The 27,680-nt window shown below is 42.9% G+C and overlaps 1 protein-coding gene across 1 annotated transcript in view; it reads left to right on the top strand.

The window, feature by feature from the left end:
• The window catches only part of ODAD2 (outer dynein arm docking complex subunit 2), a 148,438-nt gene that overhangs the window by 49,593 nt on the left and 71,165 nt on the right, over nucleotides 1-27,680 (top strand). The window contains exon 10 of the mRNA XM_040992524.1: nucleotides 13,669-13,783. Within this exon, the coding sequence (XP_040848458.1) occupies nucleotides 13,669-13,783 (115 nt within the window). The remainder of the gene's footprint in view (nucleotides 1-13,668; nucleotides 13,784-27,680) is intronic.

Below are 27,680 nucleotides of genomic sequence, written 5' to 3'. Positions count from 1 at the left end.
AAAAAGTGTTTATTACCAAAACGCCTATTCATGAATTTCATTTTCTGCAGCAAAATAAACTTTTACTCTCATTTTTCTGTGAGTGTAAAGTCAGATTCCAAGTAATATAAGTCATCCTTTGGACTGCCTTGTTTGTATTTGATATCAACTCTATAAGCTTTCTGTGTAAATTTCTGTGGATTAACTTAGGGACTATGAAAATCATCATGCTATTAAGACTGCAGTGCACTTTTGTGATATGTTGCATCTCCATCTAACCAGGTCTTTGTTGTCTCTGAATAGTTTTTCTGGGTTGCCAGTGTAGAATCTTATACATTTTCTGTTATGTTTTTCTAGGTATCTATTTGTATACTATTGTGGCTGGTGATTATTTTCTTTTTCTAGTTATTTGCATGCGGTAAATATAGAAATGATTGTTAAATAAAACTTTGCATTCTCAAATAGACGTTTATATGTTTCTTGCAACCTGCTGACTTCATTTTCTCTAGTAAATTGTGGTGGATAGCAAAGCTTTCCACGCAATGAATCCTGTTGGCTAAAAATGACAGTTTATTCCCCTCTACCAATTCTTATGCCTTGTATTTATCTTTCTTCCTGTATTTGAGAGGCCAAAGGTTCTATTACAGTGAAGTGGATGCAGACATCTGTGTACTGCTGTGGGTATTGGGAAGAAAGCATTCAGTTTTCACCACGAAGTGTTAATAGTTGTATGTTGGTTTTTTTTTTATCATTTTGAAGATGTTCCTTTATCATATTGAAGGTGTTCCCGTCTATTTGTAGTATTTTTGAAGTTTGATTGTTTTTAACTTAAATTTTTTAAAAATTTTATGTGAAAGACAGCAACAGAGATGAAGAGAGACAGAGAACAGTCTATGAGCTCGTTCTCTCTCCAGTTGGTGGCAACACCCATAGCCAGCCAAAGCTGAGGCCAGGAATCATGAATGCCGTTCAGATTTCCCGCATAGGTGCCAGGCACCCAACTACTGGACCCATCACTGCTGTGTGCCAGAGGCATGTTAGTAGGCAGGTGGGATGTGGAACAGACCTGGAACTTGGCTGAGGCACTGTGATGCTGTCATCTCACTGTCCCAAGTGGCACCTGAGCTGGGAGGCCAAACGCTTGCCACTTGTATTTTGATTTTAAAATCATAAATGGTTTTTTCATTTTGTAAAATGGTTTTTCTACCTTTGTTGAGGTGATCAGATGTTTTTTTCTTTCGCTCTGTTAATAAGGTGAGTTGTATTGATAGATGTTGGAGGTTTTTGGCGGTTTGAGCCAACCTTCCATTCCTTGTGTAAAAGCGAGTTGTGTATTGCATTTATGTTGTTGGTGTTTTGTGTTTTGCTCATGAGGTGTATTGGTTTATGGCTTTATTTACTTACAATATCTTTATCAAATTTTAGTAGAAGAATGACATAGGTTTTATAGAACAGGTTTTTTTTCCTTGTTTATTTGTTTTGACAGTTTGGGGTTATTTCTTCTGGCAAAAGCTTCTGTACTTGGAATTTTCTCTAGAAAGAGCTTTTGCTTGTTTTTTTAATTATAAATTCTGTTTAGTAACATGACACTGTCTAGGTGTTCTTCTTGGATGGGTTTTGGTAGTTTATGTTTCTCAAGAGACTTAAATTCACCTTATTGATTGTTTAGCATATAATTCTTTATAATATTTTTTAATTTTAGCATTCTTTCAGTGCTTGTGGGTTCTGTAATGGTGCTAAGTTGCTCCACATGATGCTCAATTGCTATTTATCTTTTCCTCCCTTCCTTCCTTAGGTCAGTCTGTCCTGGGAGGTTCATGATCTGTTCCTTCATAACATGTTAGCTAAAAGTGGTTTTTGCACTTATATTGAATACATAATGTATCAAATAATTTCACAAAACAGAAACAAAATTCTTTGTGACAGAAATCATGTGTTATCTAGAAAGGCTAAATCTGCCCTTGGCAGGTCATGTATATTCCTATTATACTGCTGCTCCACTTCCTAACCTGCTTCCTGCCTGTGGCCTGGGAAGGCAGCGGAGGATGGCCTAAAGCTTTGGGATGAACTTACGTTGGCGACCCAGAGGAGGCTCCTGGCTTCACATTGATTCAACTCTGGCCTTTGGGTTTATCCTGTGTGTGTAATTGTCTGTGTATTTCCTGTGTTTCTTATACCTGTGGATTCTTGTTGATCACCATTTTGGGAAAGATCTCAATTATTGTCATCCAAAAAATGTTCTTTGGTCTTCTGTTCTTGCTTCTCTTTTTTTAAGTACTTTTTTTTTTTTTTAATTTGAGAGAGACGTGGGTGGGGTGGGACTTGTATCCACTGATTCAATCTCCCAATAATCACAATGGCTAGAGTTGGGTCTGGCTGAAGTCAGGAACCTGGAACTCCAGCCAGTTCTTCCAAACGGATGCAAGGACCCAAGTACTTAGGTCATTTGCTGCTGCTTTCCCAGGAGCTGGATGGGAAGTGAAGCAGCCAGAACCTATAGGTGACACTGGCATTGCAGGCCAGACCACAGGGCTGGTTCCTTCTATCTTCTTTTGCTGGAACTCCAATTACATGTGTTTAATAATGATATGTATATGGATAACATGCATTTAACAATATTCCACAGACATTGGACTCAAGTTTGTTTGTTTTGTCTTTCAATTGAATACTTTTTATTGTCCTTTAAGTTCACAGATTTCTTTCTCTGATATATCCAACTTACTGTTAAGCCCCTTTAATGAATTCTTTTCTCATACACACACACATGCACACACACATATTTGTGAATGAATTATTTTGTGGGGACTTGCAAAGAAGTGACTTCTAATTCTCCCCATCTTCTCAACTTATTAGCTGGTGGTGTACACACACACACACAAATGTGTGTGTATGTGTATCAATAAAGACAGAATATATACATATGTTATATGTATGTTTGTAGTTTTTCTCTCTGATTGTAGAACTTTCTTCTGAACCTAATTACCACTTTTTAAAACTGCATAATCATAGTCAAATTATATTAATGGCTTTTTGCTTAGGAAACAAAATTATTTTGCGTAATCAAAGAAGTGTTTAGTGAGTTGTCATTCAAGCTCATACATATAAAATAAAAAGCAAACCAGCAGTGATGCAAACACAAATAAATCAAAGAAAGACAAAAGAGAAACCCACAGTGTGTTCAGAATCTGTGAGAGGCCATCTAGGTAACTGTCCAATAAAATTTAGGATGTAAACATAGAGCATCCATGAAGAATGCAGTGAAACAGGACTCTACTTCCTTCTTTCAGAAAACTCAAATAAACAAAAAATTAAGTGTGAAGAAAGTAAGCTATGAGCAGCTAAAAGAAACATTGCAGTCTCACTGTTTTGTATGTGTATGGCTCTTAAGACCAAAATCATAAAGGACATAATTTACAGATTTAACTACGAACATTTTTAACTGCTCTGAGAGTAAATTGGAAAGTAAGAGAAGAGTCACCACAAACTGGTCAAAAAGGGAAATTAAGCATTGATGCTGTCTCTGCAGAGCAGCTGGCATGAACTTGGGCTAACCACAGGAAACTCCTTTGTAGATAGACACCAGCTGAGAAGTTGAGAGGATGGGCAGAATTAGAAGAGTCACTTCTTTCCAAGTCCCCACAAAATAATCCTTTCAGGCAAAAATGACGAGTGAGATGCTCCGGCTGGGTGTCTTGGATAGGGCACAGTTGTTGGTTCAGGTCTTCTAAGGGTGCCACAGTGTGACCCCACAGAGGACTACCTGGTGCAGAGAAGAAACTGGACCTTCATAATGAGGAGACTTGGTAGTTCCCTTCTGGCTCACACGACCTAACGTGCTGCTAAGATGTGAACGGCTGCCTACTTTGTGCCTCTTGATGGGTTATGAGCCTAGCACGAGATAGGTTTCCACTTCGTATTTACCACAGGAATGAATATTTTTTTCTGGCAAAAAAATGTCCATAGTCTTTGTAATCATGTTACAACAATACAAAAAGGATAGACTATCCTCTTGCTTTACAAAAATATGTTTATTTTCATCTACTTAAAAGAGTGAGTGAGAGATCTTTCGTGTTTACTTCCCAATGCCCGTGACTGCCAGAGCTGGCCCAGGGCTGAAGCAGGAGCTTGGGACACCATCTGGTTTGTCCATGGGGATAGCAGAGACCCAAACACTTGAACTGCTCTCTGCTGCCTCCCAGAATCCATTAGATGCTGGATTGAAGCAGAGAAGCCAGGATTCAAACCAGCGCTCCAACATGGGGCACAACTTAACTTGCTGAGCCATAACACAAGCCACAGTCCAGAAATTCGTGGCGTGCTTTCCCAAATGCTGTCAATGCATAACTTTTGTCCACATTTCCTCTCCCATAGCATCTTTAAAGGAATGCATAGAGAGATGGAAGTATAAGAGAATGTTTTGTTTCCCATCAGAATTCTTTCCTAATCAGTTCACAGGGCTGATCTCTTGAGTTTTGACATACATCTCTCTTTTCTTTTTTTTCCTGGCTGGGTTGCCAAGTCCGTTTCCAAAATCTGTAGATTTCAGTTGCTTTTCTTAATGCTGTGGGTTAAGAACAGCGTGTTCTTTCAGGCTAGCCACATTTAGTTTGAGCCATTGTCCTACCATAGTATTTATCAGTGTAATTTTCAGTAAATACTGTGAAATATTTAGAATGCAGGATTATGGTTTCAAAATACATATTTTTGCGTTGCCAACAAGAAGCCCTAAAACCTTAACCGTGCCCATGATATTGGCACCAACTGTTCACAGCTCTTTGCATCCGTGGGAAGTCAAACCAGACAGATTTCAGTCCTGGTGAATGCTGATACAGCAAAGCAGTCCAAGAAACATAAAACGCAGCTGCATCTTTTTGGTTTGTCTGTTATTGTTCTAATATCCAGCATGTGAATACATATCTTTCTTGGGCTTTCATTCTGCCAGCCAGAAAAACTTAACTTGAAAAAGCCGAGGAGTTGGAAACATTCCATTTAGTTTATGTTTTATTAAAAAAAAAATCTATTGTCAAAAGTGGACGCAGCAAACATACTTTCCAGGGAAAGAGGCTAATCAAACTGAAGAGTTATCCGAAATGGGGCTGGCCCACTGAACATGGGCAGTAGTGTGAACAAATAACACTTGTGTGCACATCACTGCCATGTGCAATATGAGTGGCATTGTAAGGACATGCTGTGAAATCCACTTTACTTTGAGATGACTCCAAGTGAGACTTTTCTGTTTACAGTTAGAGCATAGCCAGGGACTTTAAAAATGTATTTATTTACTTTCATTTTATTTGAAAGAGAGAAAATATTGCACAGTCATTGGTTCCATTCTGCAAATGTCTACAATAGCTAGGGCTGGGCCAGGATGAAGCCAGGGACCCAGAAATCCATCTGTGTCTCCCGTATGAGTGAAAAGGTACCTAAGCACTTGAGCTCGCACCAGCCTCCTCCTCAGATGTGCATTAGCAGGAAGCTGGGATCAGAAGCAAAGAGAGCATCGGGACCAGTCCCAGGCCCTGAACTTGTGGGATAACGATATAATGGATTCTAACCCAAATAATGCATTCTTAATGTAAAAGATGGAGGTGGCAAGGGCAGAGGCTCACACTTGAGGTCAGGGTTTGTATGGTCTGTGAGTGCATCAACGTTTTGTCCCTGTGGCCACACAGAAGCCCAGCAAATAGTCCTTACAGAGTGTTTTATAATAGATTGCAATGGTCTCCTCATCTCCTTCAGCGGACTGTTCTTTCCAGAAGGATGGTTGAAATACAGCCAGTTCTGCTATCTGCAGACCTAGCCTGGATGCACTCATACATCTGCTAACCTTGACTTGAAGCCCCCTGGTCGATGCTCACACTGCTCTCACTGCCCACGTGGGGCTGATGTTTTGATGCCGCACGTAAAACCACTGCTTGTGATGCCAGCATCCCATATGGGCGATGATTCAAGTCCCAGATGCTCCACTTCCTGTCCAGTTTTTTCCTTATATATTTTGGAAAGTCAGGGAAGGATGGTCCAAGGGTTTTGGCCGCTGACACTCCATGTGGGAGACCTGGAAGAAACTCCTAGTTCCTGGCTTTTGCTTGGCCCAGCACTGGTCTTTGCAGCAATCTGAGAGGTGAATCAGCATTGGAAGATTCTCTGTCTCTCTCTCAGTGGCTCTGGCTTCTAAATCAATCAATCAATCAATAACTCATTTAAGCTGTTATAGAACTGGAGTTAAAAGATAAATTTATTTGTGCAAAAATATTGGAAAGTCTATGTATAGCTTTTCTCAAAATACGATTTTCCAGTGATTCTGTAGAATTTAAAAAAAAATATTTATTTAAATTTTTATTGTAGAGTCAGATATACACAGAGGAGGGGAGACAGAGAGGAAGATCTTCCGTCTGTTGATTCACTCCTCAAGCTGCCACAATGGTTGGAGCTGAGCTGAACCAAAGCCCAGATCCCAGAGCCTCTTCTGGGTCTCCCACACAGGTGCAGGGTTCCTAGACTTTGGGCCATCCTTGACTGCTTTCCCAGGCCACAAGCGGGGAGCTGGATGGGAAGCAGGACTACCGGGGTTAGAACCGGCACCCATATGGGAGCCACTAGGCTACCACGCCAGGCTCTAAAATTTTTGAGAGAATATTTTATTATTCTATGATACAGTTCTGTAGACTCTGGAATTTCCCTTTCCTCCTTCCAAATCCTTTTCCCCCACTATTATTTCTCCTATATTTCCCCTGTATCATCACAACAGTATAGTCCTTCATAAGCAGTCATAAGTCCATCATTCTGCTATTAAGTGTATCCTGACATTGTAGGCAAGAACAGTGACAGAGAGTCCAGCATCCCATTGTCAAGATATACTTTGCAGTGTCATTGGGAGTGGATCTTTAATTCCTAAGTAGAGATGCATATTGTGTTGTATTTTCACATCGGCCTGTGCTAGTCTCCATCACACAGTTACTATGCATCCCCTTCAATGAAAAGCCACAAAAAATCAACAACAGGAAGAAAAAGAGAAAATTTACACCAACACAGAGTTAAATAACATGCTGCTGTATGACCAATGTGTGGCTGAAGAAATGAAAAAGAAAATAAAAAACCTTATTGAAGCAAATGATGCTACTGTGTGACTTAAGAGTCAGCGAAGAAATTAAAAAGAAAAACAAGAACTTTTTTTGAATGAATAAAAGCAAAAATTTCAAACCCCTGAGATGGAACAAAAAGCAGTATTGCAAGGGCTATTGATCCTGTATTTTGCACGAAGGTTGCGTTTTATCAGACAGAACCTATGGTATTTGTCCTTTTTATGATTGACTTATTCCACTAAGCATCATGGTCTCTAGTTGGGCCCATTTGGTTGCAAATGGTAGAATTTCATTCTTTTTAATGGCTGAGTAATATTCCATAGAGTAGATATATCACAGTTTCTTCATCCACTCCTCTTTTGATGGGCATCTGGGTTTTTTCCATGTCTTTGTTATTATACATTGTGCTGCCGCAAATATAACAAAATGCGGAAGGAGGTAAAACAAATAGAGACTACAAGAACAATACATAAGCTCAATGAACCAAACAGCTGGTTTTATGGGAAGGTCAGCAGAATAGACACCCCGCTAGGATAACTAATCACAAAAGGAGGAAGAAGATACAAATCAATAGAATTAGAGGTGAAAAAGGAAATATAGCTGATACCTTGGAAATGTAGAATTATTAAGAACTACTGCAAGCAGCTATGTGCCAACAATTCTGAAAGTCTACCAGAAATGGATAGATTTGGGGGCACCTACAATCTATCAAAACAATTATCATGAGGCAATTAATAATCAAAAGTCCTATAACACGGACTGAGAAATCACCTTCCTCCCAACCAATAAAAACAAACAAACAAACAAACAAAACAAAAAAACAAAACCTGGACCAGTGGCTGCACTGCAGAATTCCACCAAATGTTTCAAGAACTTACCCCAACTCTCCACAAGGTATTCTAAACAATAGAAAGGGAGGCAGTCCTTCCAAACTCTTTGTATGAAGCTAACATCTTAATAACAAAGCTAGATAGAGACGCAGCAGAAAAAGAGAACTGTAAGCCACTATCCCTGATGAACATCTATGCAAAGATCCTCAACCAAATGCTAGCCAGCAGGGTCCCACAGCACATCAGCTTATTTACCCAGACCAGGTGGAATTTATCCCTGCATGCAGTTAGGGTTTAATAATCACAAATCGGGCCCGGCGCGGTGGCGCAAGTGGTTAAGGTCCTCGCCTTGCACACCCGGGATCCCATATGGGCGCCGGTTCTAATCCCGGCAGCCCCGCTTCCCTTCCAGCTCCCTGCCTGTGGCCCGGGAAAGCAGTCGAGGACGGCCCAAGGCTTTGGGACCCTGCACCCGCGTGGGAGACCCGGAAGAGGCTCCTGGCTTCAGATTGGCATAGCATAGGCCTTTGCGCTCACTTGGGGAGTGAATCCTTGGACGGAAGATCTTCCTCTCTGTCTCTCCTCTCTGTATATCTGCCTTTCCAATAAAAAAATAATAATAAAAATAAATCTTTAAAAAAAATAATCACAAATCAATAAATGTGATGCTCCACGTCAACAGAGTGCAAAATAAAGACCATATGTTCATGTCAACAGATGCAGAGAAGGTATTTGTTTTATTATTTGAAAGGCAGAGGTACAGAGAGATGAGGAAGAGACAAACAGGTCTTTCCATCCACTGGCTCACTTCTCATGTGGCTGCCCTGACTGGGGTTGGACCAGGCCGACTCTAGGTCTCCCACATGAGTGCAGGGGCTCAAGCACTTGGGCTGTCTTCCACTGCCTTCCCAGGTGCACTTGTAGGGGCTGGAGTGGAAATAAAACATGTAGAAGGGCTTGAACAGGATGCCAACATTGCAGGTAGGAGCTTAGCTCTCTGTACCACAATACCAGCCATTCATGAATTCCTTGGAAATTCTTCATATGAAGAGTTTCCCTGGTGCAGTATTTTCTCCTTTTGTATTTGCAGAGAATGCACAGAACTTCGTGAGTTTTAACTATTGGTCGTTTCTCTGTACCTGGTGGTTAATGCTTAGCAGATTATCGAAGTATTTTTATAAAATACTTGAATGTAGGAAATTGCAAAGAGTGACCCAGCTCCCTGAACATTTTCAATATTGGGCTCAGGAATTCGTGTTTTCATATCATGCAGATGATGGGAAGTGATGGGAGACCTTCCCCGCCTCCCACTCCCAGGAGTGACAGTTGGGTTGAGAATTGTTCAAGTGTCATTTGCTTCACTGCTATCAAGCAGCTACTATGGGAACTCTAAGGTCTCATTGGGAAAATTAATTTCCCAGGGACTTGCGGGATGGATTGAAAATGAGGGACACTGAAGTGAAAAAACAACCCCCCCCCAAAAAAAAACAACCCAGTTCTGCAGCACCGCAGCATTCCTGATGGGATGTGGTCGAGGGTAAGATCGGGGTGCTAGCCTGGGGGATGAGGAAGTGGGGACTGCCTTCGAGTTACTGTGGAGAATAAAGCAGTCCGTGATCTCGTGCGGAGGATGCAGTGAAATGCTTTGCCCCTTTAGGGTCTGTGTTTGCAAAGTCATTTCAGTAACGGTCACCATCCTGTACTTTACTGAGCCTTCCTTTAAGACGGCAGTAACGGGCAGCACTCCCCTAGGACTAGGGTTGGGTGGTAGATAAAGTTTTGTAACTAATGGAGAACTTTTATGGCTTGTGATGAAATTTTGTCTGCGATGGCACTGAATTACTTGCAAACTAGAAATGCATGTGAGCCAAATGACAGGCAGCATAGAGGCAGATGTGACTGTAACATTTGCTGCTACACTTTTGGGAAAGTGGGGCAGGCTGTTCCTCGGTTGGTCATTGTGCGCTTTTGTGTGAAGAAGCACAGACAGCAGGGATGATTCATTGACTTCTTGATTTATGTGAAATCAGAGTTATAGAAAGAAAGAGACAGAGACACCTTTCATCTGCTTTTTTGGGATCACCCACATGGATGCAAGGGCCCATGAACCTGGGCCATCTTATGTTGCTCTCCTAGGTGCATTAGCAGGGAGCAGGCTCTTAATTAGACAGCTGGCTCTTGAACTAGCCAGGGCTGCAGATGGCAGCTTCACCCATTGCACAGCAGCACAGACCCCTCATTGTCTTTTCAATAACGTAGGGCAGTAAGGCCTTTTAAAATATTGCATAACAATATTTTATAACATAGTAATTAGGGGCCATTGATGTGTCCAAAATAAATACAAAACTTGAAAAACTCTACATAAAGAATTTAAAGACCTCTGTATTCAATAATAAAATAATAATAAATAATTATTCAATAATAAAATATTTAGTTGTTTAATAATATGTTTTTCAGGGCTGACCACAAACCATGGAACAAAGGTATTAACTAAATGCTTTTATGGCACATGACAATATAAACTTATTTATGCAACACAGTAAGCAGATTTTTATGCTACAAACATATCAGGAAATACTCAAATTACAAAATTTGGGGAAATAGTATTCACAAATTTATGGTTAACTGAGACTTAGTTTTATAAGGAACAAGTGTCTTTGAGCATCAGATAAATTTCCCTTTAACATTCTTTTTACCTCAACAGGGTTTTCTCTGGTAACTCAGAAACATGCTGCTTATTTGTCAATTTTATGAACAAGATCTGGAAAATTTATTTACAGATTTTATTTTTTTTTTTATTGGAAAGTCAAAATTACAGAGAAAAGGAGGGACAGAGAAACGATCTTCCATCTGCTGGTTCTCTCCCCCAAGTGGCTGCAACAGCCGAAACTAAGCTGATCTAAAGCCAGGAGCCTCCCACGTGGGTGCAGGGTCCCCAGGTGTTGGACTGTCCTTGCATACCTGCTTAGGCCACATGCAGGGAGTCAAACAGGAAGTGGATTAGCCGGAATATGAACCAGTGCTTTCACAGGGATCCAGGCTGTTGCAAGGCAAGGACTTTAGCCGCTAGACTACTGTACCGGGCCCTGGAAATTTCTTAATCTTAATTAGTGTTATCACTATACATTCTGTTTCATTTTATTTATTTCTTCGTTTATCTTTTCTTGGTGAACCAAGAACCTGCTCTAGGGAAGCTAAATGAAACCTAAGATAAAAATCCATCTTAGACTTTGTTTATGGGTAACTCAGTGAGTATCATTTCCAGCACCATAGAGGACCCAGTGAGTGGATCATTCAGAACAGAGCTAACCACGTGGGGATTCTAAATCACCAAAAATCTTTCCACAGACACCGAATGCGTCTAGAATGGCAAATAAAAATCCCTCTGCTTGCCACTCTGTACATTGTCCATTCTTTGCATTGTCTTGTCGGTTGACAAGGCCTCTGCATCATTTTCTCTCGCTGCCTAGGTGCAAGTGCGTGTCTTTGTCAGGTAGTCTGTTTGCCCTTTCCATTCTGCCCAACATACCTCCCCCACCAGCTGATCTATTCAAGGGGCCTTTTCTATGGAACTTCAAGTCCCTAGCTGTCTGTTCCCCTCCGCTGCTCACCTGCCTCGCTTTCCTCCTTGCCTAGGGCTTCACCATTCTCCCTTTCCTGGCTGTTTCTTCATTTTAGTGCCTTCTCAAAAGCGAAAGTGTTAACTCATAGCACTTCCTTTAACTGTTGTAAATTTCAGATCTATTGACAACATGCTTCCTGGATTTTTTTAGAAATGTTACCCTCAGCAAGGCCATGCTTCCTTAACGTTGAACTAAAAGAAACTGCGAAAGGAAAGCATCCCTTAACAAAGGAATTCATTGATTCTCACCATTACCAGCCTGCATCCTGTAAGATTACCACTGGAACAATGGTGTAAACACACACAAGATATGCAACATGTTTTGTTCTTCGATCTCAAGTTAAAAATCATATGCAATAACTTCATCTGTTGCTTCCGGAACTTGACATTGTTCTGCTGCAAACTTTAAGATTGCTGTGAAACGAGAACTCTCAGGGGACACTGAAGTGCTTTGTCAGGCGGGTCAGCTGTCCATGTGATCTCAATGGAAACCTTCCACGCGGTCGAGAGATCTGCACCGACACTCCACGCCAACTCCACCAGGCAGCCCCACTTCCTCAGACATGCCCAATGCTGCCCCGCCCCACTCAGCTCCCAAGGCTTTTCTTTGAAATTTTATTGTTTTCAAAAGATTTATTTATTTCAAAGAGTGAGGAGGCAAGGGAGAAAGATTTTCCTACCTGATGGTTTACTTCCCCAATGGCTGCAACATCCAAGGGTGGGGCACAGCAAAGCCAACAGCCAGAATCTCCACGGGGTCCCCTACGTGGGTGTCATCTGCTGCTGCATTCCCAGATGCTTTAAGACGTGGCTGGATTGGCATCACTCATATGGGATGCCAGCCTTGCAGGTAGGGCTTTACCTAAGTGCCACAGCATGGACCACTCCACTTACATTTTAAGAAGTCCTTCATTACGCAGTACCCTGGGTAATTCTTGACATATTCTCTCAATCGAGAAATAAAGCTGTTTTCCCCCTTGCTGCATGATACTAACAGAATGCTTGAAGCATGAAGAGTTATCCTAAGATTAAAGTTTGGTTTAAAATATTTTCTCAATCTTCTTTTTTTTTAATGAAAGAGGCAGTTTATGTGTTACTATAGGTTATTTTCATCACCTTATGGTCATGTGGAACCGATACCTTATTTGGAAACTTTGAAATACTGGGTTTTTTCCCCCCCGTCCTGGAAAACTCATCTCAGATAATCAAGGAATGTAGACATTGCTATGTCCATTTGAAAGGCATTTCAAGCCAGTCATATTTCTTCTGTGCACGACTAAATATTGCACGTATTTAAATTCGACTTGAGATTAACAATCAGAGGAGGCTTGATGTCCTTTATCTGTTTTCTCATCTGAGTTGAACTGGATGTGTCTTTGTGAATAAAGCCTTGTTTGTAAAGGATAGGGAGTTTGGCTTGGCTTCCTTCTCAACTGTAAGTTCTCGGTGGACCTTGCTGTGAGGTTATGCCCCAGGCTGATGGATGTATAAACAGAAGACAGATGGCAGAGAGATGATTCTGATGATAATTCATTTTTCAGCTAGCTCTGAAGATATTTTGATGACAGTGTGTTTAAGTAATTATAACAGTCTGTAGCGTGAGTCTTGCTGGGAAGGGAACACATGGAAAACAAGTTAGGTGTTATTCGTGCCCAACAAAGGGTGCACTGTGGCGTAAGGATTTTCATTCCCAATGCTAGATTAGGGTTGAAAGAGTAGAAAATATGTCATACAGTAAGGTAAGTCAATTAAGCATAGACCAAATAAAGGTAACTGCACAGTTTTGAGGCCACAAATATTTGTTTTGGAAAGTATTTAGATATGATTATATGAAAGAAACCAGTATTTTTTACATTTAGGTAACAGTCTGTGTACAGCCCATTTAAAAATTACGTGGTTTGATCTTAAGTTCGTGTGAGTCGTAATTATCATGCAGCTTGTTTTCTGTGTCATGAGTTCAAAACCGAAATCAGAGGGCTGACAATTCAACGGCATGTGATCACCCTGGTGTTGTTGCAAAAAGAAAAAAAAAAAAAACAGGCAAAATGTTAAAAGGAGAAAAGTAAATTAGAATTGTGAGTAGGTGGGCTATTTGCAAGTTTTCATTTGCACTTAGTGATGAAAGTTTATACCACTGCTTTTGGTTTCACGATAGAATAATTGATCGCTTAGATGGAGTCCGCTTGTTGTGGTCCCTGCTGAAAAATCCTCACGCGGATGTGAAGGCCAGTGCAGCGTGGGCCCTCTGTCCATGCATCCAGAACGCTAAGGTAGGAAGTCAACCTGCCCCCGAATCCCTCGTACCGTGTTCAGTCATGTCACCGGGATCACTTACTACGCCCGGATGCATCTGGTGCAAATGGGTGCTGCGGTACTTATGCTCTGGTCGTTTCCAAGCCGTGCCTTTTCCTTGCATGTCTCAAGTACTGCCCCACGAACCTGCAGTTAGGGGGCAGCGCTTGCCAAGTTCTACCAAGTTCTACCAGGTCAGTGCCAATGAGATGACGACTGCCAGGGTGGAGAAGAGTTGCGCGCGCATCTCTTGCGTCACAAGCGCCTCTCAGAGAGTGAGCATGCGTGCTGGCGCCTTTGCTCGCTGAGCATGCGTGCTTCACACCTTCGCCGCAGCTGCAATGAGAGGCCACTGACTTCAGTATGGCTTTGAAAAGCTCACGTGGTGTCACTGAGTCTCATTGGTCATCTGTGAACAAATTCTTTACTCTAGAAGTGTCTGTCATTGTAAATTCTATTGTTTCATCTACAACATTTCTTTGCAGAGTGTTTCTTTTGCAGCACGTGTCTGATATATATATATATATATATTTTTTTTTTCCTGTGGGTTTAGAGATTGCTTTCGAGAAACTAAAGCGGTCTCTCATAAAAATTTCTGTCTAAAGGATTATATTACCTAATGAACACAGCATAAATCTAGATATTATCCTATGTTATGTTTTGTGATCAGTGGATCGAGATATGTGGTCAGAGTAGAAGAGGCCTATTACAGACTTGTTACTTGAACCGTGTTTTATGTATAAAGCTCTCAAATGTTGGCCTATAGGAACAGGCACAATAGGATGGAAATCTACACATGAGAATACAAGGCAGCAGTGAAAACGAATGTATTTTAGCAGTCTATTCACCAATGTAGATAAATCTCATAAGCAAAAGAAAAACAATTTGGGGAAATAGATACCTAATGTGATCCATACTACCAGTTTAAAGGAGATTTTAAAATTCTTATGTATTTGAAAGGAAGAGTGATAGAGAAGGAGAGAAATAGAGATATTCATCCACTGATTCATTTCCCAAATGGCCGCAAAAGCTGGGACTGAGCCAGTCTGAAGCTAGGAGCCAGGCACGTTAGCAAGGAACCAGATTGAAAGTGGAGTGGCTGGGATTCAAGCTGGCACTTTGGTATGGGAGGTGACCATTGCAAGTGGTGATGTAACGTCCTGTACCATAACACTGGCACCCAAGAAACTTCTAGAAATGCAGATCTAACTGATGTACTCTGGGGACAGGAAATTTCTTGGTGAAAGATCAGTACACATCCTTAAAGGCTGATTCTTAATTGGCTAATTGACTCAGTCGGCACAGACCTCTATGTAGAATATGAATAATCAGGATCATCACATATTTAGGGAACGCTGTGATTTCAGAGGGATGCACCGAGATGAATAACAGTTAGGACCAACTTCAGAGGTAACGAAAATCATGTAAAGAACAGAATATAATGATATATTTAAAAAATATCTTCCAGGAGACCTGAGGGCTGATACCTTATCCAAACAGCCTGTTCCAAAAGAAAAACATTCACTAGTTACAAATGTATTCTGGAAATTAAAAATAATTGGCAAAACAACACATTTAGCAAGAGGAATGAATATTAGTATCCATGTGACTAAATAGTCAATCTGCACTAAAAAAAAGCTAGAAAACACTTTTAAGTGTATAAAAAGAAAATAAGACATGAGTGAGTAAGGGGAGGAAATAGTAATTTTCTTTTAGGGCAAAGTTGCTTGTACACTGAACAACTGAGGAAATATACTTGTCTTCAGATTGAAAAGAGCACCTTAGGGCCCTCTCTCTGTGTCTCTGCAGCTCTCTCTCTCTCTTATATATATCATATATATATATATATATATATATATATTTCCAGAAATTAAAGAGAAAAGGCCACAAAAGAGCACAAATCACATCAGCATAGACTTATCATCTGTAATAAATAATAAAAGAAAATGAAGCAAAAGCTTTACCCCGACTTCAGGGCAAATCATTTTCATTCTGGAAATTTAGATTCTGCAAAAGTAACGTTCACAGGCCAGTGCACAGTGAAAAACATTTTGCTTGTAGAAATGTAACAACTCAGGAAGTTTATACCCCTTAAAACTTTCCTGGAAAAATAATTGCTTTAGAATATTTTCCAGCAAGACAGAAGATTCTAAGAAAGAAATTACCCTGACTGTAAGATACAGGAACAGTAAGTTTATGGTTGGAATTTGGTCAGATACGATCCTGTGCTAGTCATATGCTTAAATTCCTAAGAAGTAATTCCCCCCAGAAATACCGCAAACAGCGTCATGGTAACCATTTGGTTCTAAAAGTTAACGTTTGATTAAAAAAAAAAAAACATGCTGAGCAGGTGGGAATTGAGTACAGATAGTAATTCATTCTCAGTGGCCATTGTGTACAGATAGTATTTCTACCTCGTGCTGGTATGTGTAAGTCGCATCCTTTTCTTAGGGGTTTCAGCTCTGAATCTGCCCCGTCTAATCACGTGCTTGGGACACTTTGCACTGCTTTCCTGTTCAGAAATGCCAGGCAGGCTTTCTGCGTTCCATCCTTGGCCGCACCCTGTGTTCCTCACCTTTTGTCTCTGGCTGCAAAGCCTGGGTTAGATCCAGGGCTGCACGAAGAGCTATTTTTTGTTCGCTTGCTCTTGGGCTTCCTTTGTCCTCTGCTCACTTCTCGCTCCACCCACTTAGTAGAGTGGAAAAAAAACGGCTGGTGAAGAGACCTTTGCTTGCTCCTGTCTCTCTCCAATAGGTGTGCCCTCCTTCGGCACAAGTTGATCATTAGGTAATGCAGGTGGAAGGTGACCTGAACAGGGCGAAGGAGTGTGTGCCTAGTGAGGTCATGGCCATAGCTGATTTGACAGTCGTTAGAATTCGGCTTAAGATAGCAGTCGTGGGAGTGAAGTAGAACAAGAAATTGATGTCTGGTTGGGATGTTAGGTGTAAAGTGGCAGTCAGCAAAGACTCTGCATTTTCTAACCCTGATGACTTGGTCTGATATCACTTTGACCACACCCGAAAAGAACATGGTGTGGGGTTTGTTCTCTCCTCTAGGTCAAGATCGTTTGGATATATGAATCTAGATGCTAGGGGGGGAACACTGAGATTCTTGGCTGGGACCATCAGCATGTAGGTGAAGGAAGAGATCGGAGGGCAGGCGAGAGGAGACCAATGGTAGTGTGAGGTCAGAAAGGACAGGAGTGATTGGGAGAGGGCGACTACAAGAAAGAACAGAAGGCAGGTCAGTCAAGAAGTTAGTGGCTGGGCGCCCAGCAATATCATTGGCCTCTGAGAGGGCAATTGTCTTTGAAGATGGAATTGAATGTACTTAATGTGTCAAGTTGAGGCTCGTTGCTTATGGCTGTTTCTATGGAGACCTGAGTTTAATCCAGAGCGAGGTATGATATGGGAAGAAGAAATCAAAAGGATTAATAGTCCTGTCTTGTGGTTCAGCGATGATGAGGAGGAGACTGTATGAAATCCAGAAGGTGGTTCAGGTTTACTGAATGTAAAGCAAGGGAAAGGAAAGGCCCCGGTGCGTATGTGTACCTGGAGGTTGAGCAAGAGAGAGCACTTACAAAGTAAGAGGCTGAGAAATGCAAAAATGCCCGCAACGCTGTGCTAGAATATGTCACCTAAGGGTGTATTTTATACCTGACACTGTATCACAGGCCAATGGGAAACATTTTCTCCAATTTGGTGGTTCATCAGATACAGTGCATTTTGCATCTTACAGTCAGCTGCCTCATGGATTGGTGGAAATACTGCGATCAAGGAAACAGGAACGTGTGTATTTTCACCTTTGCTCTGCACAGAAGTATTTCCACCTTTTCCCCATGCCTGACGCTTTTGCGCATCGTTGGAGATTGACGCAGGACTAACGGTTCTGACAGCCATGCTGGAGAGAGCAGCCATTGTCAGTCAGGGCTGAGAGCAACCACCAGGGCGCAGGCAGGGCTCTGCCCCTCAGGGTGCTGGCCACCTCTGTCAGGCATGTGACTGTGTGGGGGTGGATTGGGGGCGGGTTCAGCTATGCTTAAACAGATGTTACATGTTTGATTTTTTTTAATATTGTTAACAACATATACTTCAGAAAACATTTTCTGGTCATCTGTGATGCAAATGACAGGTGAACATCGCATCTCATTTGGGATATATTTAAAGCCACAGTAGCAGAATCAAAGACTGCTGGAGCGATTTGTGGGGTAATTCAGATGAGGATCAGTTGGTGTTGCATTTGCGTCTCTCTTATTTGGTTTCATTAGATTCACAAAACAAATGTTACATGTGAATTTTACCCACAAAATATTCTTTCACCAGCAGTCCAGTAGTCTATTAGGAAATTGAAAGCTTCCCTTTGTTTTGGGAAATCAATTACATCATATATGAGGAGATTTCAGAAGTTTTCATGGAAAATGAAATAGAAAGTAAATGTATATATATTATTGCAAAAAATTTTAACTTGTAATCTTCTCATGGCTTTTGATAGCTGATCAGTGACAGAGAAATTTGCCAGGTGCAAATGGTCTGGTTTTTCAGCTTAACGACCATCTGTCCGTTTTGTAGACGACTGAAAAACATGCTGGGTTTTGTCAAACTTGAAACAATACTTAAGAGAGGAAATAAGAATGTTCAGATAGGAAGCTAGGCAGGGCTGTTCCATGGACCGGGAAGTAGAAAAAGTCAAATCAAAGTGAGTTCAATCCAGAAACGAAAAAGAAGCAACAACAAAACCAGTTTTATTCTAGTTTTTAAATGAGTTTTACATAAAAGTCTACATGTAAGATCTTTCTTGCATCAGGCTAAAGGATTTGTTTGCCTTCAGTTAAGGTTGCTAAAAATGCAGAGGTCCTGAAATGTGACTTCGGTAGTGAGATTATTTAGTAAATGTCATGCACTGCTTGTCTGGGTTGTGAAAAATGTGAGAACTTTGTAAGTGGAAGGAAAAGGCTGCTTCTTTCAAGGGCAATGATCAAACGCACTTTTGGAGAAAAAGAGTGGTTAAACAGGTGGTCAGGATTAGGAAGTTGTGATGTAAAGAATGCAGGGAAATCTGGCAAACATCCACATATTAAATTCTTTTTTCTTAAGCAGCAAAACTGCCTGTCGCAGAAAGTCAATTCAAGTGTCGGCTCCCTGAATAATAAGGTATTGGAAGGTAGCAGAATGTGTGTGTGTAACTGTGCCATTGTTGCACTTTCCTCCCCTTTGCAAACGTGGAAGAATCGTGTTTCTTTCTTAAGAGATCTGCATCTTTACTATTACTTCTCTCTGTGAAGGTGACAAGACAAATTTTCCTGATTCTTCTTTCCACTAGTGAGTTTTCAAGATTATTGGCAACAATGTAAGACTATTGTCCCAAATCTAAACATGTAAGTACGTTTGCTTTTTTGTATGAAACGATTAGCACCATCCGTATTTATGATCGCTGCTCCCTTATACACTGAATAGCAGCCAAGTATTCTTTCTTTAGAATAAATGCTCTAAATGTGCAAGAAGTCATGTGTGGAATTAGAAAACTTAAACAGACTGGCCTCCAACTCGGTAATAGATCCGTGAGCTCCTCCGGCCTCATAACCTGCTTCAGCTGAATTTTGCTACTTGTTTAGAAAAATAACGTCTGGTTTTGAATTTTGATCTTGGAAGGGGCAAAACCTCCAGTAATTTCAAAACCAGTGACATAAGAATCTGCTCCAAACAGAAAGCCAATCAGAGAGATTGGAGCAGTCCGAGCCAGGAATGTGGAGCGCCCAGTGTGGCTGAGGCCAGCTCCCGACCGCAGGTGTGAGGGGACGCAGCTGGTCAAACAGGACAGGAATTTGACATCACTCCCTGTGGAACCTCAGTGCCTGATGAGCTGTGCCCACTCAGAGGGCCAAGGAGAGCCTGAAGCAGGCATGGGCAGAGCTTTGCTTTCACACTCAGAAGGCTGCTGTAAACATGGTTTATGACCTTGGATTTGGCTGTGCTGGAGATGTCAAATGCATAGCGGTCCAGCAGTAAGCCATAGAATCAACACAGTTTAAAAAAAGAAAGAAAGGGGGGGGAAAAAAAACCCTCTACAATCTCTGTAAAATGTAATTTGTGCTTGCTTTCTGTCCAACTGTTTGTGGCCTGCTATTATTTGTAGTCATCAAATAGTTTTAATATGCTCTTCCTCCAGCTTCCAGTCCCGAAATCCAAAAAAAGTGACAAACTAGCTTCTAAAATGCGTGTGTGCACCAGATTTCAGTGCGAGGACGTGTAGAGCCAAAAGACCTTTGGCTTTCCTCAGCTCCCGTTCTCCCTTCTGCCAGGCTCCCATCCCAAGTGCGCTGCTTTCCAGTCCAGGAAGGGGTGGAGTGACAGAGCAGTGATACGCGGGATGGAACGTTGCAGCTGTAAGGGAATAGCCTAGTCTAAATTGTTAGGTACAGAACACATGGCAGCTATTAAACCTCTCAGTCATTGAATTGAGAACTGTGGAGTTGGTTAAGAGTGACTAATTTATTAAATTCGCTTAAAACATCTGAGATCATGCAATGTGTGGTCATCAGAAACTCTGCCTCCTAAAAATTCAGTGAGTCAGACTGCGAGCTGTGAACCCAGTTAAGGGATTTCAGTTCGCTTACTCCGTACTTGACCCAATGAGGTCCCTATCCATGAACTCCCCTATGTTCTGTATCCACCAGCTGCTTCTTACTACTGACTGCCCTCCTGGCACACCTTAAATTCTGTAGTCGGGGTCTGGCATCATGGCTTAGCGGCTAAATCCTTGCCTTGCAAACACCAGGATCCCATGTGGGTGCTGGTTCATATCCTGGCTTCTCCACTTCCCATCCAGCTCCCTGCTTGTGGCCTGGGAAAGTAGCAGAGGACGACCTGACGCTGTGGGCTCCTTTCCCCCCGCCCCATGGGAGACCTTGAGAAACCTCCTGGCTCCTGGCTTTGGATCAGCTCAGTTCCAACTGTTGAAGCCACTTGAGGATTGAACCAGCAAACAGAAGATCTTTCTGTCTCCTTTGCATAAATCGCATGCGCTTTTCTGATAAAAGACACTTACAAATTAAAAAAAAAAATCCGTAGTCAGTCATTGAGCAAAGTCCATTTAGAATGAGTTCAAATCCATGTGCCCTCTTTCTGTCTATGGCGTCTGATCAAGTCCCGGCACTTCTGTTCATCTTGACCGTGACTGGAGTCTGGCAGTTGAATGTTACTAGAAAAATCGTGCAGTCATGCCGATTACTGCCATTAAGCACTCATGATCAGCAGCGTCAAATTAACCATCAAAATGAAGTTTTTCCTTGAACTCCGTTGCCAGTCCACCACGGGACACACTCTTCCAGCCCCAGGAAGTAGGTAGCCACTAAATCGGCAGAGAGGAGTCCGGTTCAGTTGGCGGAGGCTGTTGTGCCCCAAAGGTGAGCAGTAGCTCAGTTCTGACACCCGTAAAAGTCTATACTCGGGTTTGTGTCTGTAAAATTCCTGTGCTAACATGCCACGGGTGCTGCTGTTGCATTGCTTTCTGCTTCTCACTTCTGCTAAGAAATAACTCTCTTATGTTTCTTTGCTCCCTGGAAGTTTTCATCTTCCACTTCTTTTAGGTGTTCCCTCTCTTTGCCTCCTTGATGGAGTTGTATTATTTTTGGTGTTATAAGAAATGGAATTGTGTTTTTGCTGATTTTCATTCCAGCTTAAAGTGCTTGGATAGTTCGTGTCTAGGAAATGCACTAATTTTGTATCTCTGTTACTGAGTTCGTTTGTTAGTTGTAACGGTTCTTGCAAGGCACCTTCAGGTTTCTCTACATGTGAAATAGTGTCGTTAGGAAAAGATAATTTTGCTTCTTTCTTTCCAGTTTGAATTTCTAAAGGAAAAGATAACTTTGCTTCTTTCTTTCCAGTTTGAATTTCTAAAATTACTTTTCCTGGCTTCATTTCTTTCACGAAGACCTCCATTACCGTGTTGAACAGAAGCAGTGCGCAAGCACATCTTTGGGGATGGCAGCACCACAGGGCCGATGACCAGTGTGTTGCACCGGCCCTTTAACTTTCCCTTTAAAACAAGATGCAGTATGCAGGTTGATTTCCTTATTATTATTTTTCTTAAACCAAGAGCCAGGAACTTCCTCCAGGTCTCTCTCTGTCATATAGCTTTTTCTTTAAAAGATTAAGTTTAATTGAAAGAGATAGCTAGATAAAGAATAGACAGCCTCTTCCATATGCCGGGTCACACGTGAGGCAGCCACAGCAGCCAGGGTTAGGCCAGGCTAAATCCAGGAGCCAGGAGCTTCGTCTGGGTTTCCCACATGGGTGCAGGGGCCCAGGCACTCAGTCTGTCTGCTGCTGCTATCCCAGGCACATTAGCAGGTGGCTGGATCTGAAGTGGAGAAGCCGGGTCTCGAACCACCCGTGTGGGATACCAGCATTGTAGTCAGTGCTGTGTGCTTTCTTACTGCACTATAAGGTTGCTTTAAGTCTTCGCTCTCCTTCTGCTCCTGTTTGCTTTGTTTTTTTCTTATTTTAAGTCAGTTTAGCTAAAGACTTGTCAATTTTGTTGATCTTTCTGAATAACCAATCTGTTGGGGTTTTCATAGCTTTCCGTGCTGTTTCTCTATTGTTGTTACAATTTCCGTTTAATCCACTAGTTGTTTATCCTTGTAAGTGTATTGTTTGATTTTCACGTATTTGTGAGTTTCCCAGTTTTCCTTCTTGGGAGGTTTCTAGTTTTATTTATTTGTTGCCTTTGGAAAAAAAAAACACTTTACATGATATAGTCTTTAAAAACATGTTCAGACTTGTGCTTTGCCATAATGCATGCTCTATCTTTGAGAAAGCTCAACAGACTCCTGAAAAAACATGTGATTTTTGCTGTTGGGTGGAGTAATTAGGGTATGTCTGTTAGGCCCAGCTGATCTACATTGTTGTTCAGGTCTTCTGTTTAATATCTTCTCTCTCGATAGGCTTCTGTTAAGTAGTGGCATACTGAGGCCCGCTAAGGTAGCCTGGCAGCTAAAAGTCCTCGCCTTGCATGTGCTGGGATCCTATATGGCCACTGGTTAGTGTCCCAGTGGCCCCGCTTCCCATCCTGCTCCCTGCTTGTGGCCTGGGAAAGCAGTAGAGGATGGGCCAAAGTCTTGGGACCCTGCACCAATGTGGGAGACCTGGTAGAGGCTCCTGGCTTCGGATCAGCACAGCACCTACCATTGCGGCCACTTGGGAAGTGAGTCAGTAGACGGAAGATCTTCCTCTCTGTCTCTTCTCCTCTCTTTCCAATAAAAGATGGAAGATCTTCCTCTCCTTTCCAATGGAAAGGCGGATATTCAGAGAGAAGAGACAGAGAGGAAGATCTTTTGTCCGATGATTCACTCCCCACGTGACCATAACAGCCAGTGCTGTGCCGATCCAAAGCCAGGAGCCAGGAACTTCCTCCAGGTCTCCCACGTGGGTGCAGGGTCCCAAGGCTTTGGGCCGTCCTCCACTGCTTTCCCAGGCCACAAGCAGGGAGCAGAATGGGAAGTGGAGCTGCAGGGATTAGAACCGGCACCCATATGGGATCCCGGTGCGTTCAAGGTGAGGACTTTAGCCGCTAGGCCGCGCCGCCGGGCCCTATACCTTATATTATTGATGTCACAAATTAGGTCTTTGTGTATCATGTTCCTATTAACTCGTTTAAAATGTTCATAGAAAATTCATATGAAAAAGCTACCTGGATTTTGAAACTTTTGTACCAAAATAAACATTTTGTAGAAGATATTAAAATGGAGACTGACAAAGAGGGAGGGACAGAGTAAAAGAGAAAGAAAGAGAGGTCTTCCACCTGCAGGTTCACGGCCCAAGTGGGTGTAACAGGTAGGTCTGAGTCAGTCCAAAGCCAGGAGCCAGGGACCTCGTCCTAGTCTCCCACAGGTGTTTAAGCACGGGGCTTGTCTTCTCCTATCTTCCCATTAGCAGAACGGGTTAGAAAGTGGAAAATCCAGAACTTGAGCCAGCACCCATATGTAGGACATTGGCACCACAAGCAGTGAATTAACCTGCTGTGCCACAACACTGACAGCCATCCTTATCTTTTGATCCCATTTTGCTGTGAACTTCTGGAGGTATTTTTGTACTTCTAAAGATTTTTACATATGTTTCTTAAATCCTGAAAACCAAGCGTTTAAAATCACTAGAATACTGTTATTTGTATTTGTCTCTATATAATCTTTATTAGCGAACTTAATATCTTGTGTAGCTTTGTGTCACTATCCAAAATAATTTCATTCCATTTTCAAAACTCCCTTGAGTGACTTACATATGGAGCAGGTGTATTGGCAGCTTTTGTTTCTTAGGACAATTTAAATTTCCCCCTCGTCCTTAAAGCATGTGTTTACCAGATTCAGAATTTGTAGTAAGCACTTTTATCTTCCAGCACTGTAAATATATTATTGCGTAATATTTGGGCCTGAAATGTGTGTGTGACTCATGTCTGCGTGTATTTTCTCTTGCTGTTGTCCACAGCTTGTTGTCTGTGGCTGTCAGCAATCTGGAGGAATGTGCCCCGGCGTGCGACTTGTGTACATTGAAACCCTGGGATTTGTATATCCGGGTACTTCGTGACGTTTGAGACATCTGCATTTATTTGTTCTTCTGATCCTTCACCTTTCTTTATTTCTCGCCTCAGGATTGATCAGCTCAAATGACCTGCGTTTATATTCACGGACCTGTGTGTGTTTCAATCGGCCGTTATACAGATCTAGCATATTTTTCGATTCAGTTATCAATTTGCACTTTCAGAATTTCTGTTTCTATGCATACACACTTACAATTTCTGTGTTCTTTCGCTCTGTTCAGATTCTTGTGATTTCTTTTTGTTCTGTTTTCCTTTACCTTTTTGAATATGCATTTTTTAAAGATTTATTTTTTATTACAAAGTTAGATATACAGAGAGGAGGAGAGACAGACAGGAAGAGCTTGCATCCGATGATTTACTCCCCAAATGAGCTGCAACGGCCGGTGCTGCGCTGATCCGAAGCCAGGATCTGGAAACTTCTTCCGGGTCTCCCACACGTGTGCAGGGTCCCAAGGCTTTGGGCCGTCCTCGACTTTCCCAGGTTTCCCAGGCCACAGGCAGGGAGCTGGATGGGAAGTGGAGTTGATGGGATCAGACCCGGCACCCATATGGAATCCTGGGTGCGTTCAAGGCGAGGACTTTAGCTGCTAGGCCACCCTGCCGGGCCCTTGAATATGCGTTTTTAAAAGACTGTGTTCTTTGGAGAGGAAGATTTGTACAGAGAAAGGAGAGATGGAGGCAGTACATCTGCCTTCACTGGTTCACTCCACAAATGGCCACAAAAGCCAGAGCTGAGCTAATCCAAAGCCAGGAGCCAGGAGCATCCTTCTGGCCTCCCATCTTGATTTGGCCGCAGGGTCCTAAAGACTTGATTTACCCTCCACTGCATTCCCAGGCCACAAATAGAGAGCCAGCTAGGATGTGGAGCAGCTAGAACATGAACTGGTGCCCATATGGGATGATGCTGGTGGAGGATTAGTGTGCTATGCCACCTCACTGGGACCCTCTTTGAATATATATAAGACAGATATTTCAACATCATCGTCTAGTAAGTGTAATGCATTTATTTCTGTGACGATCATTCATGAAGGTGTGTTTCTTTATGTGAACCATACCTTGCTATTTCTCCATATCATTTAAGGTCTTTGGTTGAAAGTTAAGTGTTTGAAAGAGCAGCCACGGGCCTGGCACAGTAGCCTAGTAGCTAAAGTCCTTGCCTTCCGTTAGCCAGGATCCCATGTGGGAACCAGTTCATATCCCGGTTGCTACACTTCCCATCCAGCTCCATGCTTGTGACCTGGGAAGGCAGTGGAGGATGGCCCAAAGCCTTGGGACTCTGCACCCGTGTGGGAAACTTGGCGGAAGCTACTGACTCCTGGCTTCAGATCAGCTCAGCTCTGGCCATTGCAGTTAATTGGGGAATGAAGCAGTAGATGGAATATCTTTCTCTCTATTTCCCTCTGTGTGTATGTGTAATTCTGACTTTCCAGTAAAAATAAATAAATGTTAAAAAAAAAAGGGCGCCTGGCGCAGTGGCACAGTGGTTAAGGTCCTCGCCTTGCACGCCCGGGATCCCATATGGGCGCCGGTTCTATCCCGGCAGCCCTGCTTCCTTTCCAGCTCCCTGCCTGTGGCCCGGGAAAGCAGTCGAGGACAGTCCAAAGCTTTGGGACCCTGCACCCTGTGGGAGACCTGGAAGAGGCTCCTGGCTTGGGATCGGCATAGCATCGGCCATTGCGCTCACTTGTGGAGTGAATCATCGGATGGAAGATCTTCCTCTCTGTCTCTCCTCTCCGTATATCCGCCTTTCCAATGAAAAAATAATAAAAATAAATCTTTTTTTATTTTTATTTAATTTTGACAATCCTTACAAATTTAATTGGGGTAAAAAAGGTTCAAGGCCTAAAGGGGGATATAGAGGAAGAAGCCCCACCCAGTTTCCCGCCCACCCTAAGTCCCGGATGTGGGGCATGCTCTGAGATACTCGATCAAGCGGTTCCAATAGTTCACCATTCATGGGTTGCTGCCAGTCTCGCCACTCCAAGCACGATGTGGTCATTGATTGACACAGTCCCTTCTAGAGTCTCCATTTGCCCAGTTTTTTGCTGCCAACAGATGGCTGAGGTTGTTGCTTGACTTGTCCTGTCTTTCCTTGGTTAGGACTCTGAGTCCGGTGTCTCGAATGGGGAGATCCTCGAAGAAATTTTGAGGTATTCCCAGTCCAGATTCCTGCTGTTCTAGTAGCATAGGGCCTGGCACAGTCCATTGCCCCAATCAGCTGGTGGTTGCAGTTGCTGGGTCGGTTCTGTCTCCACCCGTGTCCTCTTGCAGCCCCGCCTGGTTCCGCCCTGGACGCACTTGTCCCTCGCACGTACCAGTAGGAGTTGCAGCCCAGTCAGGGCGGCCCACAATAACCTCAACCAGGCCCACCCCCTACCCTGGCTTGCCAGTATATATGGCATACTAGCCCAGTCTGTCCCAAATACCCTTCTGTTCATATTCTTGCCAACAGGTGTTGCAACCTACTTCCATCCAACCATCTCCTCCTACCGTACCTAATAGATATTGTTGGGTGTCTGTCTAGCCACCCCAGCCCCTGTCCTAGTTCCCATGCCCTCCCGTGGAAGGTGATGACCCACGAGGGAGGAGCCCACTATTTCCCTCCCAGGTCGCTCCCATTCCAGTTGTGCCCTCTCCAGTTGGCCCTGTGGTTCAACTCAACGTGTCTAACCCTTTGTACCAGCTTCCGCCAACTGGTGCTACAACTAAGCCCCAACAACCCTCACCAACTCTGATTGTAGCTTGCACCAGTGGGAATAGTCAGCCCAGCCTGGTTTTCACCCAATCTGGTCCACATGAGGTGCACAGGCGCTGTGTCCCTGCCTGTTCTGGTCTACCCCCCACCCAGCTCATGCTCCTCAGTGTAAGTTGCTGTTCAGCTAGGGAACCTCCCCTTATTCTTCTGTCAGCTCTGCCTCCTCCTTTCCTGGTTCTCACGTGTGTTGGTTGGGTGCTGCGGCTGCATCCGGCTCAGGCTATCTCACCTTGGCCCTTTGCGATAGCAAAGTGGTTAAGGTCCTCGCCTTGCACGCGCCAGGATCCCATATGGTCACCGGTTCTAATCCCAGCGGCCCGCTTCCTATCCAACTCCCTGCCTGTAGCCTGGTAAAGCAGTTGAGGACAGCCCAAAGTTTGGGACTCTGCACCTGTGTGGGAGACCCAGAAGAAGTTCCTGGCTCCTGGCTTCGGACTGGCTCAGCTTCAGCTGTTGCAGTCACTTGGGGAGTGAACCATTGGATGGAAGATCTTCCTCTCTGTCTCTCCTCTTCTCTGTATACTCGCTTT

The sequence above is a fragment of the Ochotona curzoniae genome, unplaced genomic scaffold (assembly GCF_017591425.1).
Source record: "Ochotona curzoniae isolate NIBS_2020 unplaced genomic scaffold, NIBS_Ocur_1.0 contig_78, whole genome shotgun sequence".
Classification (NCBI taxonomy): domain Eukaryota; kingdom Metazoa; phylum Chordata; class Mammalia; order Lagomorpha; family Ochotonidae; genus Ochotona; species Ochotona curzoniae.
This window is presented reverse-complemented; position numbering and strand designations above follow the sequence as displayed.